Source organism: Macrobrachium nipponense, chromosome 8 (assembly GCF_015104395.2).
Source record: "Macrobrachium nipponense isolate FS-2020 chromosome 8, ASM1510439v2, whole genome shotgun sequence".
NCBI lineage: Eukaryota > Metazoa > Arthropoda > Malacostraca > Decapoda > Palaemonidae > Macrobrachium > Macrobrachium nipponense.
Window position 1 is genome coordinate 67541302 of NC_087203.1, and position 19147 is coordinate 67560448.

Genomic DNA, 19147 nt, shown 5'->3' on the forward strand with positions numbered 1-19147 from the left:
CATTTAGACTTGAGAGCGAGAGCTCATGAGGTTAGAGCAGTAGCGACGTCTCTCTCTTTTCACAAAAATATGTCGCTAAAGAATATCTTGGGAGCGACATATTGGAGGTGCAACTCTGTGTTTGCATCTCACTACTTGAAAGACGTTCGTGTGACCTACGAGAAATGTTTCTCTGGGTCCTTTCGGGTCTGCGGATACGATCCTGGGTATGGGAGCTAGCAACGATCCTTAATTTTTGTGCGTACCTTCTATTAGATATGTTCTAGACTTTCTGCTGGCAAAAGTGTTAGACGTCGCACAGGCGGCCGTTCACTATTGTTCAGTAAGGAACTCTTATGATATCTTAGAAGAGTATTTTATTTATTTATTTTTTTTTAAATTTATGTATGCGTGTGTACTGTGTTATTCGAGTTCTGGTTGTTGTGAAGAGTTGGGGGATAACTCTTAACAATCTTTAGTACTAACATAGTGGTTAGGATCAGGTGATCGGGATCGGTTGTGTGCTCCTTCATAAGGTGTGTTATCATATAAGTGGATTAGCACCCATTGACAAATGCCATTTAGGCTCTGCCGAGTAAGCGGATAAGACCCCATCGGCAGACCCACAAGAACTCTTGGCCATAGATCAAATATCTCGCTAAAGGCTCTTTAGGTGATGCAGACTACTGGGCAGCAGCCATGAAGTCTACCACCTATCAGGTAGGAACCAAGGTCTATAAATACCTACAACATATGTTGTTTACCTGTTTATTCCAGTAGTTAGCTGTCTCTTACCCTCCACCAAAGGTTGCCAATCAGCTAAGTATATATCTGACAGGTAAGTTGATTGTATGAAAATGATATTGTTATGATACAATAAAGTTTCATACATACTTACCTGGCAGATATATACAATTAATGGCCCACCCAGCCTCCCCGCAGGAGACAGGTGGAAGAGAGAAAATCTGATAGAAAACGGGAATGGTTCCTAGTCCTGCCACCAAGGGCAGGGCGGTAGATCACCTGACCTACCTGTAGCGAGTGGCGCGAAATTTGAATTTCTGTCGGGGACAACGGAGTCTTAGCTAAGTATATATCTGCCAGGTAAGTATGTATGAAACTTTATTGTATCATAACAATATCATTTTTGATAGTTATAATTTAGTTCTTTCTGTAAATATTTTTCTTGAAAATAAGACTTGAGTGCATTACTAATGGATTGAGGAAAACTATATACATGAGATTTTGAGGTGATTATTTATTTTATAGATTTAGAAGTCAGAAAGTCGTCAGATGACACAGAGGAGGAAAAGAATGAAAATGCAGAGGTAGCCAGGCAAAATGACAAAGGCATACAAGAGGAGAATAGGACTCTTGTGAAGAAATTGTTCCCAAGTGAAGGACAAGGTGACAAGGTAAGATGGAATAATGCATTAAGAAATTTATAGCTAATCTTTTCTTCTTTTTGATGGGTACACATATGAAATTTTTTACCTCCAGAACCACTGGATTATAGCATTAACTGTTCTCCGGTACCTCGCCGTCTTCCAAGAGAGGTAATTGAAGTAGTAAAAATAGTGCCAGGAATGACTGAAATTTACAAAATATCTTCCCTTTGCGGTGCGGTTTCAAGTTTTTTTTTCAAACAGTGGCCCTAGATATGGCCACAGTAGGGGAACAAAATTGTATATAGAAATATGTTGGAAATGCTACAAATCTCTTCAAGAACAACAGGGTTACAGTATGTCAAACATATTCTTAATTGAGTAGATTGAAATTTGTTCAAACTGGCTCAAGGGGCCAGGGTGGGCATTGCAACAATTATCCATAGAAGTAGTTAAATATATAGGAAAACATTTTTTTCTCTTAAGAATACTGTTGGTACTGTGTACGACCTTTTGTGTAATTCACAGACTTGGTATAAATATATTAGAAATGGCAAGTTTAAAACCTTGTAGGGTTTGTAGAGTATATTTACTCAAACTGTTCTGGTTAAGATTTGTAGGAAATAAAATGGTACTTATCCATCTGCAGTAATACTGGTAATGTGAGTTGGTTACATTATTCAAGAAATATATTACTATACAGGCGGCCCGTGGTTAACGGCACAATCACTCAACGGCGAATCGGTTTTACGGCGGTCGTCAAAAATATTCATTAAAAAAATAAGGTATTTTAAAGGTATCTTTATGGCACAAATTTCAGTTAACAGCGCCGCTAGCGCCGTTGTCTAACGAGTCCATACATTTGTAGAAATGCCGTTCAGACCATAAAGGTTATGCAAATTATATTAACAAATTTTATGGAGAGTTATTACGTAGGTATTAGGGTAAAATATATGCTCTGACCGCTGTTCTATAAGTGCCGAAAATATTCGAGTTACATAAGTGCAATTTAGCTATGGATGTGTCGATTCATAAATGTTCATGCTTTTTTTTGTTTAAAATGTGTATGAAAATGTATTACGTGAAAGGCATTTTTTTATTTCTGTACAGAATAGATACAAAGCAGCTTTTGAAACTGCCCTTCACGTTATCAAATACGATATTTTTTCATGTTTCTTTTCTTTGTAAGCCGCCGCCTGCCCGCTCTTCGAAAATATCGATTTAAAAAAAGTGCAAATTAGCGATCGATGCGTCGATTTTATAAATGTTTATGCTTTTATGTTTAAAATGTGTATGAAAATGTATTACGAATAGGGTATTTTTATTTCTGTGCAGAAATATAATAAACAGACAGCTTTTGAAACTCCCCTTCAAGTTATCAACTACGTTGTTTTTTTTTCAAGTTCGTTCTTGTATGCCGCCGTCTGCCGCTCTTCCGCAAAAAATATCGAGTTACATAAGTGCAAATTTAGCTATGATGTCGATTCATAAAATGTTCATGCTTTTGTTTAAAATGTGTATGAAAATGTATTACGTGAAAAAGCATTTTTATTCTGTGGGCAGAAATATTGATAAACAGGCAGCTTTTGAAACTCCCCTTCAAGTTATCAACTACGTTGTTTTTTTTTCAGTTTGTTCTTGTATGCCGCCGTCTGCCGCTCTTCCAAAAATATCGAGATAAAAAGAGTGCAAATTTAGCGATCGATGTGTCAATTTTTCAAATGTTTATGGCTTTTATGTTTAAAATGTGTATGAAAATATATTACGTAAAGGTATTTTCATTTTTGTACAGAAATAAGATACAAATTAAGGCAGCCTTTGTAACTACGCTCCACGTTGTGAGGGGATGGTTTTTCATGTTCGTTCTTGTCCGCCAGTTTCCGAAAAATGCATTGTGTTATTTTATTAATTATGCATCTTTTCCATAAATCCTTTAAAAAGTTATACATTATTTCACTGTATCCAAGAATATTGTATGTATCTCATATTATTGCATTTTAAAATACTACGGCAAACTTAAGCCCGTATTCCGCGGAGCGGCCAATGTTGTGGTTTGAAATCAGCTGATGAATATGAGTTTGTTTCACCATAACGCAATTCTGAGCGAATGCTCTTGCTTCTAGTTAGCATAAACGAATATCTATATACTTGACTTATATGAGACAAAGTTATTTTTCCTTATACAGCGTGTTTTTAGGTGGAAATATTTATTGAATATGTCTCGTTGTGAATGTGAACTACTATTTTTTTCGTTAACAGATTACGTTGGCGGCATGTTTATTGCGTAAAAAAAATTACGCGATTCCGTTCGCAATAATCCTTTATATCATCGTAATACGAACATTACGATATTTATCGTAAAATGTGTTCTTTCAAGCACAGTAGTTTTGATTAAAATGATTTATCCACCAATTTTATCTACAGTTGTGTGTGGATGGCAGACGTTTACTGCAGTTTTATCCTTGTTTGCCGATGTACGATAATAGTCATTAGCAGCTTGAACAGTTTTCTCAGCTTCAGTTATAACTAGGTTTAAATTTAACGGTATATTTCCCGGATTGACTTTAATCTATATTGATCTCTGATCTATAGCGAATAAAGTTATTACATTAAGATATCTCAGTTCTATTCTATACATAACGCCATTTATAACAAATACGGCAATGTTGCACTGTAGTACGATGATCGAAATACAAGCCAAACAGATGTTATCCAGTTCGGTTGTACTTAGAAAAAAAAAAAAAAAAAAGTCTTTTCCTCGTTTCGGTTCGGGTTGTTTCATGGCTGTACACGTTCATGGGCAACGAGTATAACGTTAAAACCACACTTTCATCATTCTCTTTTGCTGTTATTGAACTTATGTAACTAGAAGATGGATAAAGTTAGGCCATTGTAAATTGATCTCTCATAAAATCGGACTATCGTAAGACTAATGATCATAACCTGAACACTACAGCTACCTGTACACTGTATAAACTTTATTATATCTTTACATTACTCTACACCCCACATGTACTGTACAGTAAATTCTATAGTACTATACTGCATAAATATAATTTTACTTATTGCGCCGTTGTGGGATTACGGCGCCTTTGACTGGTCTAGAGTTTCGAAAGAAGGTGTGCGGTGGCCGTAGGCTTTAACATCGCTCAACGTCGAAAATCGCTTGGCGTCGGTGGCCAGGAACGGAACCCCTGCCGCTAACCGAGGGCCGCCTGTATTGGAAAATGTAGGATTGAAATATATAAACACTCCCTCCCTCTACCTCAAGTTAGCTGTGCATCACCGCAATGACAAATGATTTTGTTAATCGTTCATGCTAAATTTTATTGCTAAAAGCTTTGTTCTTACTTTTACCATTTTGTTAATATTATTTAACTAGACAGTCTCACTCGATGCACCATACACTGGCTCAATTAAGATTTTTTTTTTCTGTATTGTGTGTGATTTTCATATTTTATCGTCAAATTTATCGGAAAAATTATATTTTTTTGTGTGAATTGCTTATATTACATACATACAGTAATATTTTAACTCTTCTTCTCTCCTCAACATATCAACGCTCCTTCGTTCAGTCTCAAGTCAGCTGGACATGACGTCACCATGGTTACGTACGATTTTATATATCTTTTATGCTAAATTTTACATTAAATGCTTCATACTTTTATTTATTTTGTTGAAAATGGTTATCATCAAACTATAAATTGTAAATGAAAAAAAAAAATTAAATACATTTTAACTCATAAAACCCAGTAGGCTGTCAAATACAAGTATAAACTAGATAATATAGATAATCAGTCAGTTCGAAGTACGAGCATTTATTCAACAAACTATACAAAATTTTCTCAAATTTCGTTCGAAAAACGAAAAGTTCAACATACAAAACTTTCAACAAATGAGATACCACTGTATAAAAACATTTTATTATAAAAATGTCATTTTGATATAAGTAACTTAACCCAGTAATTACTTAGCAGAATCCACATAACAGCAGAGCGTCGAAATTCGATTACAGGCAGTCCCCCGGGTTACGACGGGGGTTCCGTTCTTGAGGCGCGTCGTAAGCCGAAAATCGTCGTAAGCCGGAAACGACACTTTGGAAATATGCCTTAAACTAAGAAAAAGTTAGAGACCTTACCTGTGTGACATGCAAGTATATTGCATGATGTGTAGTGTGGTTATTTCAGTGGCAAAAAGGATGGTTCTTGAAGGTATAATTCTTTATTATTAAACTCTTGTGACACTATAAAGCACAATGTACTACACTTAATCCTTAGGTTTAGATATACACTAAACACTATATTATGCACTGTACACTACGTAGTATTTGGTAGATCCTGGAGTACACTAAAATCCCAGTCTGGTAGCTCTGGAAGGTAAAAGTATAACACAATTAGTACAAAATACTACACAAAGTCCTGAATGCAATATGTAAATTATAGATATCAAGAGTAAAAGAGTTAATGTATGTTAATTAATTCCTTACTTTTAGTTTATAATTCCTTACTTTGAGTTATATCAAGAGTAAAAAAGTTAATGTATGAATTAATTCCTTACTTTTAGTTTAAAGTTGTCATGCTATGTAACCCTGGATTGCACAAAGTCTTATGTGGCCCCCATAGCCTACATCATTCAGGGGGTTCTGGAATTACAAAAAATAATTAGTATGTCAGTAAGTACTCTATGCATAGTAGTACATACAGTAATATGCACCATACAGTGGTTTAATATCACATATATAACATGTTATAAACTTAGTTAATGTATGTTAATTAATTCCTTACCTTTAGTTTAAAGTTGTCGTGCTATGTAAACCCTGGATGCACAAAGTCTTATGTGGCCCCATAGCCTACATCATTCAGGGGGTTCTGGAATGTACAAAAATAATTTTGTCAGTAAGTACTCTATGCATAGTAAGTTACATACAGTAAATATGCACCATACAGTGGTTTAATATCAACTGGTATGCATAGTAAATGATTGGTCTACACCCCCTGTTCAGCAGGGAGTGTACAGTATGTACGTAAATTCCATGAGGGACCTTGATGCTTATCCCATGTGAGAGATCTTGGTCACTTTTTTTTAGTATGTACGTATAAAACTTACTTATGTAAGGTTTACTACTATGTATAATTCCTTACCTTTATGTTATGTAGTAACCCTGGACAAAGTTTTATGTGGCCCCATAGCCTGCATCATGGAGGGGGTCCTGGTTTTCTGGAATGTACCATAAAAGTATCAAAAGTTAAGTCATGTTATGTATGTTTAGTAGTTACATACAGTAACCATACGTACAGTGGTTTATACATGTATGTACATAATCAAACTTGGTTGGAAATTCCTGTAAAAAAAGTTATGTACGTATGTAATACTACTGTATGTAAAAACCTTACTGTTCATACTTTGTTACACTACATGTTACATGTGATACGTATACTTTCCTGAAGGGTTTTTTCCACCAAAAATGGTGCTTCTACTTGTAGTTATCCCTTGATGACACTTTGTAGTAGTAATTGTTAGTAACAACCTGGAGTTTGTGTTGAAAAATGTTGGTTCTGGAACGGAAAAAGTAACAAAATTAGTGTACAAAATACACTACAGAAGTTGTGAATGCAATATGTTAATTACTGTAGATATATCAAGAGTACTAAAAGAGTTAATGTATGTTAATTAATTCCTTACTTTTAGTGTAAAGTTGTCGTTCAATGTAACCCTGGATGGACAAAGTCTTATGTGGCCCATAGCCTACATCATTCAGGGACTCTGGAATGTACAAAAAATAATTTTGTCAGTAAGTCCTCTATGCAGAGTAAGTTACATACAGTAATATGCACCATACAGTGGTTTAATATCACATATAACATGTAGTATAAAACTTAATTTAGAAATTCCTTACATAACTTACCAACTTTTAGTGAGTCTCAAAGCTGTTACCTAGGTTGTGGGAGATGGAGGTGGAGGTGTAGAGCATTCATGATAAGGATGCATTCCAAACTAACTTCAGTGTGCTTTATCACAGATAACAGGCTAGGATGATGGGCAGTCTGGAATGAAGAATTAATATTAAAGGAACAGTATGTAACCACTTAGGTGTACAAAATTTATTGTACGTATGCAACCATGTAAACACAACTGAGAATCCTTACCTTCAGCAAAATGAAGACATGTAGGCTATGTAGAGGTCTGGTTTATGTAAGTCACAGGTGCATGCCAGTCTGGAATGATAATGTAATAGTACATATGATTATATAGTATGTATGTTACATACATAACATGGTTATTACATATGGTAATAATAAAACATTAATAAAAAAAAAATGTCCTTACCAAATTCTAGTGGTTGGCTTGCTTTACTGGGATGGCCATATGGTACATGAGAGTGGTGGCTGGGCTATGGAGTGGGATGGGCAGGTGCTTGGGAGTCTGGAATGATAAAAATATATAAAATGATAGTTACTACTACTGTAACTACTGCACATATTATTACTGTTTTGACATATGTAGTGTGTAATACGTATGTTCAATATAAAAAATGAAGAATGTCTTTTGTTACCTGGGAAGGAATGGGCAGATGGTGATACTACTCGTATCAACTGATTTGGGCCTCATGGAGAGGTGATACTCGTATCAACTGATGAGGGACATCTAGATCTGGAAAGAATGATATGGTACTTAAATATATTATAAGGTGGGAGTAATTGTAGCATATGTACACTTTTAATAAAATTTCTATTAGCAATTTATAAAACATTTTATACAAATTTGTTAAGGATTCCTACCTGAGGTCACTGTCACTATCAAAGGGGTCTGAAATGAAAAAAAAAAAAAAAAATAATAAGGTTATGCAACATCAAACACATTGTACCACTATGTAAGTTAGTGTACGTAGTATGTAGGGTGTAAAGAAACAATTTCCAACATGAAAATGAGAAAAATGAAATTGCTTACCTGATTGTACACGTACAGGTGGGCGGGCTGATACAGAGGGTCCAGGTACAGGGGGATCTGGAACTGTCACAGGTAGTACAGGGAGATCTGGAACTGTCACAGGTAGTACAGGGAGATCTGGAACTGTCACAGGTAGTACAGGGAGATCTGGAACTGTCACAGGTAGTACAGGGGGTATCTGGAACTGTCACCACTTCTGCAATAAAATTACAAATGATGAAAATTAATGAAGTTACCAATTTACTCTTACATTTAGTTGTTACATTAAAAAACAAAATTAACACATTTTAATATGTACACTATGTAAACACATAAATTAGTAAAACAGTTCAGAATTCCTTACCAGGACTAGGAGTGGGAGGTGGTGGTACTGGAGACTTGTGAAGAAAGTGTCAAGCCTGGACTGCACACTTCTCTTCGTCTGTTCTCCTCAGGGTTATCCTTGTAGAAAGTCACCAAATCCATGATTCCTCTTCTTGATTTTGTCAAACCTAGAAACGTTAGGGTCTTCTGCCTCAAAAGAAGCCAAGGCTCTTCCAGATGAGTAAAACCCTCTGACAAGCCTTTCACAGTTAATGACCTGGGTTTTGGCTCTGGTGCCGCCTCCTCTTCCTCATCTTTGTTTGTTCAAGTTCAAGTAAGTCCTCTGCAGACAATTCCTCTCCATGGGAAGCCAGCAGCTCTGTTATCATCACAGGTTCAAGATCTAGTTTCAGCCTCTTGCTTAGCCCTACGATCTTCCTCGTCACAGTCTCGACGTCTTCTGCCTGGTCAAAGCTTCAAAACTGTGCACAAACTGTGACACAGTTTCTTCCAGGGTCCCCATTAAAAGTGGTCGTCTTCACCTCGTCCCAAGCACTTGCAATGTTCTTCACTGCATCTGCAATGTTGTAGCCCTTCCAGAATTGCTTCAGTGTCAACTCCTTGTTAGCTTCTATGGCCCTCAAAGCAAAACGTATGGTCCTTCTAAGGTAGTAAGCCTTGAAATTAGCTATTACTCCCTGGTCCATTGGCTGTATCAGCGATGTGGTATTGGGTGGGAGGTACACCACTTCACATTAGGATGCATGTCGCTCAAATTTGAAGGGTGACCAGGGCATTGTCCAGGACTAAGAGGGCCTTAAAAGGCAGACCCTTCGAAGTCAAATAACCGCTCCACTGCTGGCACGAAATGGTCATTGAACCAATCTTCGAAGACCATTAAGGTAACCCAAGCCTTCTTGTTTGATTTCCAAATCACAGGGAGTTGACTCTTGAAAATGCCCTTGAAAGCCCTGGGATTCTCGGCCAAATACACCAGCAAGGGCTTCAGTCAGTTTCAAATCACCACTTGCATTGGCCCCAAACAGCAAAGTCAGTCGCTCCTTTCCAGCTTTATGGCCAGGTGCTGACTTCTCCTCCTTGGAAAGGTACGTTCGATTTGGCATTCTTCCAAAATAATCCAGTCTCATCCACATTAAAGACTTGGTCAGCCGTGTAACCACCATCCTTAATTATCTCAGCCAAACCACCTGGAAAACTTTCTGCTGCTTCGCTATCAGCACTAGCAGCTTCACCTTGCAGCTTCACATTATGCAAATTTGCACGAGCCTTAAAACGGTTAAACCAACCTCTACTCGCGGAAAATTCACCACCAGCACTGCCTTCGCCAAACTTTTTCACTACTGCCTCATGCAGCGCTCTAGCTTCTCTGGATCACAATTAAGCTCACCGGAACACGTCGCTGGTTCTGGTCCTCCAGCCAGATCATGAGCAATTTCTCCATTTCAACAATGCTCTGGCTACGTTGCTTCTCGTTTATCACCGTTGACTTCATTCGGTGCAGCATCCTTAACATGCTTCAGAATACGTTCCTTGTCCTTCACAATGGTTACCACCGTGGTCCTGCTCAAGCCTAAAGAACGGCCTATTTCGGTGTTAGTTTCTCCCTTCTCCGAACGCTTTATCACGTCATATTTGACCCTCCATCGTGATTGACCATTCCTCTTCTTGGATGAACTATCATCAGAGGAAGTACTTTGGCGTTTAGGAGCCATTGTAAATTTGCGAAAATGGCAAGGAATTTCAGCAACGTCTTACACACAACCTAGTGAAATGCAGGCAGGCACGCGATTGAAGTGGCGTCCTTTCGTATTGTTACGCTTGGCGTCCTCGACCGTCCGAGGTCGTTGTTCGGTCAATTTACCATACAGTTTAATAGCGTTAATTAATTTATTGCACCTCCTGCTCAAAAACTAGTTCTGCATATGAGGTATCGTTAAAAAGCATAACAAAACGTCGTAACCTTGGAATTTGTGTTGTAATCTAACCAGAAACTTAGTTTTTTTAATTATGTATTGGAAACAAGCAATGATTTTTTCATTATATTTGCGCTTTTGGACTGTTTTTAAACTGCGCATCCCAAGCTAGTGTATTCATTCATACCGCCAAAACTAGTTCCGCACATGCGGCGGTCACTAAAAAAAATTCAAAAAATACGAAAAAAAAAAGTGTCAAAAATCATCATTAAACCTCAAAATTTTTGTTGTAATGTAACCAAAAACATATTTTTATTATGTACTGTGCTAAACTATAAAGGATTTTTATCATAGCATGCGTTTTTTAAAAGCGTCGTTAACTCTGAGCGTCGGAAGCGTCAGCGTCGTAACCTCGGAAACAAGCGTCGTAACCCAGGACGGAATTTCCATTGAATATTTAAGAAAAAGCGTCGTAACCTCGGAACGTCGTAAGCCGGAACCGTCGTAACCCGGGACTGCCTGTATTTAGAGATCTGAATCTTGTTTTCCCCAAAAGAAATAACTGAAAATGGATTACTCCATTCATGACCACCAGTTGTTACCCTAACCTTGCCTTTTTATACAATACATTACATGTAAATTACAACTAAATAAGTTAAGAGTTAAATAAATATCATATTAAATGAATATTTATCATTTTGAATGTATAATATACAGTATAAAAGAAAACTGGCCTTCATCCAACCAATTGTTGACCAAGCGCCATAGGCTACCTAGGTAACTAAAGTAAAATGTAGTGTAGCGGGTAGGCATAAAACGTGTTGCTAACATAATAAAACATTGAAAAGCAAGTCTGATTATTACAGTAAATTAATAAATTATTAAAATTAAACCCAATTTATATTTATCAAAAACTTACGAAAAATTGCCTACATTTAAGTTGGCAGGCTGTGGCATGAACGGATGTAAACAAACCATAGCGCAGCCCTGGTGGCTTATAGCGGGACTATGGTAGTAAACAAACCATATCGTTGCTATAAGCCTAGAAACGTTTACATTCGGTATTAATTTATGGTAAATCTTATACGGAGTTGACTGTAATACTGTATACAAAATCACTAAAATTATCTTTCAGTAAATGTTATGATACTAACGTGCGTCTTCTACAACAGCAAATTTTTGTCAAATGTCAGGGCTGGTTTCAAGCTTATTGGACTTTGAATAATTATGGCACATGGTACATATATTACGTACGGTATAAGTTCAAAGAATCTTCTTAATTTCTATAATTACTATACCATTACGTACCAGCATCTCTTGAGTTTAATATCAGGCTAACCTCTTCTTTACAAGGACGCTTACAAACCAAACTTACAGATTGCGTTCATTACGGTGCACACGTTACATATGTAAACTGGTGCCACTACCAAATCTCATACGTAAACATTAACATATTTTTAAAGTAGACATAAAAGAAAAGTCTTAATTTCTTTAACTACTACGTATACCATAGTGGCTTCTCTGATTCAAGCTAAGGCTAACCTCCTCTTTACCAGCAAGCTTAACAAAGCTTAAAGATTGCATTCACTACCGAACCTCACACGTTACGTATGTAACAGTGGTTTCACTACCAAATCTCATACGTAAACATCGATGTATTTTTACGGTAGACATAATACAAACGTCTTAATTTCTATAACTACTACGTATACCATAGCAGCTTCTCTGATTTAAGCTAAGGCTAACCTCCTCTTTACCAGCAAGCTTAACAAAGCTTAAAGATTGCGTTCGCTACCGAACCGTACCCGTTACTTATGTAACAGTGGTTTCACTACCAAATCTCACGTAAACATTGACGTACTTTTATGGTAGACATAAAAGAGTCTACTTAATTTCTATAATTACTATGAATACCATAACGGCATCTGAGTTAAGCTAAGGCTTACCTCTTCTTTACTGGCAAGCTTAAAAAGCTTGCCAGTAAAGAAGCTTTGGTAGTGAAACAGTGGTTTCACTACCAAATCTCACACGTAAACATTGACGTATTACAGTGGACATAAAAGAATCGTCTTAATTTCGTAATTTCTGGGCTCAGCTCGTGTCGGCCTATGAAAGTATCCTTAATATCATTCTTTCTAGGCAAAATTAATCTAAAATTACCAGAGAAAAACAAAATTAAGAAAATGTCAGTAAAACTGACTCGCTCACTCTATAAAAGAAGTGTCGGTATGAGAATATGGGCGAGTGGGATCACTACCACGAGTCATTCACCATTTACACCTTCCAACCTAAAATCCCCACCAGAGAGAGCTGATACAAAAGGGTGATGCGGCCGCTACTACTACTACTACTGACGCCACGGACAGCAGCGCCCCTAGCGGTCATCCTTAATCTTTAGACGAACACGTTGAGTGCATTTTTTCTCTCGTGCCGTTGTTTTTTTCGGATTTCTACTTGTATTCATCATGGAACGTGCAGCTTATCGCATCGGCTAAGTTAAGTGCCTCATAAGTAGTATTTTACTGTTTTTAGTCTTCAGGGACCAGTTATTTTCCTTCTTAATAGGTCATATACGGTCTCCCGGTTGAACTTCATGGCGGCTGCATGCCGCCTCGTGTTAAGATTTCCCGGTCTCCCATACTGGGACATCTTATACTTATGGGCTTACTGTATCACGTTCATCGTTTATTACATCGTTTTCATAGCTAGGACAGCCCTTTTACCATTTCTCTTAGTTTGGTATTTAGGGCTATACTGTGTTTCTGGCCCAGCATCCCGGCTCTTGCTCTTCATCGTTATCGCTGGCTCCGAGTAGTCAACTGTTCCTCGGAACAGATTGCCTCCTCCTGGGCTTCTTTCTCTTTTACTAAAAGTGTCTTTTCCTCTTTTACGATGTATTATTATTTTGTTTATTTAGGGTGTTTAGGCTAGCCTAGGTGCATGTACCATGGTGTTGGTACAGTCTGGGTTCACGTGGCCCTTCCATGGTTGTGTTGCTATCGCGGCTTAGGCCACTTGCGGTCACGTGTTCCATAGCACCTTACCTTCCCCTTCCCTACCTACCAGGTATAGGGAGGGGTCTGGGGGACTCCTTGGTTACCATGACAACCACAGTAGCCTTCCTCCCTCTCTCTCTGAGGAGGCCAGGAGCTCCCTCCCAGCTGGGGTATAGGGCGACCACTTGTCTCGGGTGACCGGGTCACCGAGAGGGTAGTTGTAGGGACGGGGAGGGGTAGGCCACCCCCCCCTCTCTCTCTCTCCCGCCGCGTTACGCTGGGAAACCCCCCCCCCCCCCCCCCTATTGCTCAGTCCCACCCTAACTACACTATCCTCCCTACTGTAATGAACGGAGCCTCCGTTGCAGCCGGGGCCCCTTTGGTTATAGTTCGTCTGGCTCCGCCAGCGGGCGGGGTGGTCATTACTAGTGGTCTGTTGCTTGCCTACTATATCCTCTTTTTTCCGCTACCGGAGGAGAGCTTGCTTCTTACCCGGGCACTCTTCTAGTAGACGGGAAAAAATTTATATACTTCGTTATAAATATAAGGATGTACCCTAATTTTATGGTGAATTTTAGTTTTAATTATTTTTGTGTGTACCATCTCCGTCGTGGTTTCATGGCTCCCCACCACACCTGGTTGGATACTTTTCTCCTGTCTCCGGCGTAGCCTTAGACAACAATCCAACCGCCTAGTTACCACACGTATTACGGCGGGGCTCTGGTTTAATCTAACTTTCACGCTCCGGCATGCAGCGGAGCAATTGTTAGGCTGTAAGTGTGCTCCTGATACTATGTATCTTTCCACTTACAGGCTACCAACTGTCAGGGTCCTGGGGTGCAACGCGACTCTTTACGACCCCTGCGCCCATGAGGAGTGCAAGACTCACGCCCCGTGTGCCACGACCCACAATGGTATGATCGTCTGGCACCCAGAAGCCTGCACCATATGCTACGACCTTGTTAGTCAGCTGTTGGGGGGGGTAAGTCTACTCTTAGACTTCTTAGTCGCATCACTAATAACACTTAGTTATAAGCTTGTTTAATCCCTGTCTCTGCCGCTAGAGCTTCATTTCGCCTTCTCTTTCAGGCTGCCGCCGTGAAGGAAGTCGCCTTAGCAACCCTGAAGGCTTGGGTGGGCGGCTTGGCTTCGGGAAGAACGCTGCCAATGGCCAGCCATACATCCTCGATAAGAAGCTGGCCGTTCAGATCTTCCCCGGCGGCAAGTCAACCGGTTACGTTGACCCCATCTCGGCAGCCCCTCTCATAGCTTCGATACAGCAGGAGGTGCAGCAGGGTTCGGGTCTGTCCTCCACGCAGGAGCCGGAGGTCCCAGATGTCGCGAACTTGGACCTGAACATCGAGCCTACGGCGGTAGGGGCAGCAGGATTTGTTGGTTGAGGTAGGTGTGTCGGGGCGCCCAAGGTCCTTTCCTTTTGGGCGCTCCTGGATCTTCTTCTCCTGTCCTTCTACTGCTTCTTTCCAAGGCTTTACGGGATCTGAGATCCCTGCCTGCTCTCCCGCTCTCTCTGTACCCCCGAAGGTGAAGGGACAGAGAGAACAGAAGACCCTCCACAAGACGACTTCTAAGAAGTCGTCGTCGTCTTCTTCAGCAAAGAAGTCTTCGACTTCCTACGCTGACGCGGTGAAGGCAAAGCCGAGCTCTTCGTACTCTAAGAGCTCTAGAAGCAAGGCTTCTAAGGAGAAGGCTCGCGCTCCAGCCGAGCCCAACGCCTTCTCCGGCCTCCACCGCATCCACTCGGCAACGCCGGTTGGAGTGGCGGGACCAGGCTCCTTTGATCCCACCGCCTTCTCGGCAGTGGTGAGCAGCAAGTGGGAGAGATGGTTGGTCTTGCAGGTCTCCGCCCTCGGGACCAGGTTTGAACAGATGTTTGCGCAGCTGTCAAACACCCTCAGTCAGTCGGGCCAATCCATCCAGGATCTCTCTAACAGAGTTAGAGAGAATGAGGACCGTTGTGGCTGGGCTTTTCTCAGGTTCCTCAGCCAATCTCCCCGTAGCAGGTACTGGCATTCTGCAGCTACCTCCATATGAGTCCTACCAGCTTCTCCATGGATAACCCATGGAGAGTGGCCGCTTATGCCTCCATTCAAGGACGGCATGATCTCTGTCCCGGAGTGAGGAACTCGAAGAATGAGGACTTCGAGTTTTATCCTTCTGGATTGACTCAGCCTTTGCATTGGGTATGCTAGGCTGACCGTGGCTGCTCTCACTAGAGAGGACAAGATTTCCCGAGAGAACGTGCTGTATAGTAGGGAGCACGCACAGCGGGAATGGGTTCACTGCCTAGAGGATTGGGAGTGTACCAACACTAAGCTCCAGGCTTTCAAGAGTCCTTTCACTATTTTCGCGACGGAGGAGGAGGCCTCTCTTCCGTTCGCTACCAAAATAGTGAAGCGACTCTTCAGGCAGTCCTCAAGGATGAGCCATGCCACAGCTGAGGGAAGCTGAGTCTACTTCTCCGCTCTTCCCAGCCTTTGGAGAATTGTGGGAGAACACTTGCCTGCCACGTTCACGATTGGTAAGCTTAAGCCAGACTGCGCAATGGACCAGTTGGCGAGAAGCTTCCAAGGCTGCCTGATACTCTGATCAGGCGGAGTTCGATTGCTCGAACTAGATTTGGGAGGTCCCTGAACTCCCTGATCATCACAGAAATGGCGGCCCTGCCTTATGGCACAGAACCGCTATTCAAGTATTCTGGCCAAGTCTCAGCTCCAGACAGTACAGACGGATGACTTTCTACCCCCGACTTCTTCCAAGCTAGGAGGAACTGCCGAAAAAGCCACGTTTCTGCAGGAGGCCACTATTAGGCACGAGCCTAAATAGACTCCGGCTTCCCAGCATGTGGGGTGCGGACCTCTTCCCAGAGTCCGCTGTGAACGAGGTGCACCACAAGGCTGCTAGGCTCAACAAGAGCCTTAGGGCTAGGTGGGGCATCTCTTCCTGAGGAAGCCAGAGACCGCCCCTGCTGCTGGTAAGAAACTTAAGAAGTCTGGCAGAAGGTTCCAGCCTTACCAGAAGCAACAACAGCAACAGCAGTTTGTTCAGGCCGTCCCAGCTTACCAACAGGGCAGCCATCGACTTCAAAACAGGCTCAACCCATCTCCTGTTGTCCCCTCAGTCTCAACCCTCAACCTCCTACGCAGTCTCGCCGGCCTTCAACTCTATGTATGAAAGCCAGGCTTACCCAGCCTTTAATAGGTTTTCTAGGGGTAGCAGACGAGGGGCCACTTTTCGCCAGCGTGGCACAGGGAGAGCTGCAAGAGGAAGGCAAATTCAGAGGAGGGCGCGGGGAGCGTCAACCAGACCAAACAACAGTGAGGCTCCCCAGGTAGGGGAGGGAGGCTGTTACCTCTTCCGTCACAGGTGGGGGTTCAGCAAATGGGCACAGAGCATCGTGTCCAAAGGATTGGGTTGGAGTTGGATCAAAGATCCCCCTCCAATCAAATCATTTTATCAGGAACCATCAAAGGAATTGACAGATTACGCGGCGGAACTCCTTCAGAAAGGAGCTATTGCGAGAGTCAAGCATCTAAAATTTCAAGGTCGCTTATTCAGCGTGCAAAGAAAGGCTCAACAAAAAGAAGGGTAATCTTAGACTTGTCAAAGCTAAACTCTTTCATTCGTTGCGACAAGTTCAAAATACTTACCATCTCGCAGGTAAGGACCTTACTTCCCCGTAGGGCCGTCACATCCTCCATCGATCTTACAGACGCATACTATCATATCCCTATAGCCAGGCACTTCCGTCCATTCCTAGGCTTCAAACTAGGAAATCAGACGTTCTCATTCAAAGTGATGCCCTTCGGTCTGAATGTAGCCCCCAGGGTATTCACGAAAATAGCGAAGTGGTAGTTCAAACAGTTGAGAACTCAAGGGATAATGGTAGCATGCATACCTCGACGATTGGTTGATCTGGGCACCAACGGTCGAGGAATGTCTCAAAGCCACAAAAAGGTAGTTCAATTTCTGGAACATCTGGGGTTCCAGATAAACAAAACGAAATCCAGACTTTACTCCAGTCTGCGTTTTTCAGTGGCTAGGAATCAATGGACTTTTGTCTTCCCACAATCTGTCAATTCCGGTGGTCAAAAGAAAAGAAATAGCCAAGTCTGTGAAACAATTTCTCAAATGCAAACAAACATCAAGGAGAAACCAGGAAAGAATCCTAGTTCTCTTCAGTTTGCCTCAGTGACAGACATCCTCCTGAAAGCAAGGCTGAAAGATATAAATCGAGTTTGGCGATCGAGAGCAAACGCCAAATCTCGAGACAAGTTGTCAGTAATTCCACAGATCCTCGCAATCAGCTCCGTCCATGGACAAAAGTGAAGAACCTTGCCAAATTAGTACCCCTTCAATATCCCCTTCCAGTGTTAACCATTCACACGGATGCCTCCCTGTCCGGATGGGGGGGATATTCTCAATTCAAGCAAGTTCAGGGGACTTGGTCAGTTCAGTTCCGCCAGCTTCACAAATAAAACGTCCTGGAAGCAATGGCAGTATTTCTTACCCTGAAGAGACTCCTTCCCCCGAAGAAGTCTCATCTAAGACTAGTTTTGGACAGTGCAGTGGTAGTACATTGCATCAACAGAGGAGGGTCCAAATCCAAACACACGGTGAATCATGTCATGATAGCCATCTTTGCGCTAGCAGACAAACACAGATGGCATCTGTCCGCCACTCACCTGGCGGGGGTAAGAAATGTGATAGCAGACGCTTTGTCCCGGTCAGTCCCTCTGGAATCAGAATGGTCCCTGGACGACGGGTCATTCCAGTGGATATGCCGGAGAGTCCCCAAGTCTCCAAGTGGATCTCTTCGCCTCACAAGCGAACCACAAGCTCCCTTGCTATGTGGCCCCCAACCTGGACCCTCTGGCTTATGCCACGGACGCCCTGTCGTTAGATTGAATCAGTGGAGGAAAAATTTAATGTTTTTCCTCCAGTGAATCTTCTTTTGAAAGTCTTGAGCAAGCGGAGGACTTTCAAGGGACTAGTAGCTCTGATTGCTCCAGACTGGCCAAAAAGCAACTGGTATCCTCTGCTTCTGGAGTTGGTCTCCGACCTCAACGGATTCCCAATCCCAAGCTGTCGCAATCAGTTTAGAGAATGAGGACTGTGTTCGCTTCCTCAGGAATTCTTCAGACCCTAACTTTATGGACTTCATGAAGTTTGCGGCTAACAAAGATGCTAACATTGATCCACAAAACATCCCTCTTCCAGAATCAGAAAAATTAAAAGAGTCAACTATTAGACAATATGACTCCGCTGTTAAAAAAATTAGCATCCTTCCTGAAAGAATCAAACACTACAACCATGACAGTTAACTTAGCTATATCCTTTCAGTCCTTGTTTTGAAAAAGGCTTAGCAGCTAGCACTATTACTACTCATAAATCGGCTTTGAAGAAGATCTTTCAGTTGGGTTTCCAGATAGACCTAACAGAATCTTACTTTACGTCTATTCCCAAAGCCTGTGCTAGACTTAGGCCTTCTCAAAGGCCTACTGTAGTTTCATGGTTCTTAAATGATGTCCTCAAACTAGCCTCAGATACTGACAAATCGTCTTGTACATTCATAATGCTTCTT

General features: G+C 41.3%; 1 protein-coding gene across 2 annotated transcripts in view; it reads left to right on the plus strand.

Annotated features, from left to right (window-relative positions):
- LOC135222819 (uncharacterized) overlaps positions 1-19147 on the plus strand; it is a 187996-nt gene that overhangs the window by 149322 nt on the left and 19527 nt on the right. For both annotated transcript variants that reach the window (XM_064261127.1, XM_064261128.1), the window contains exon 5: positions 1249-1394. In XM_064261127.1, coding sequence (XP_064117197.1) covers positions 1249-1394 — 146 coding nt within the window. The remainder of the gene's footprint in view (positions 1-1248; positions 1395-19147) is intronic.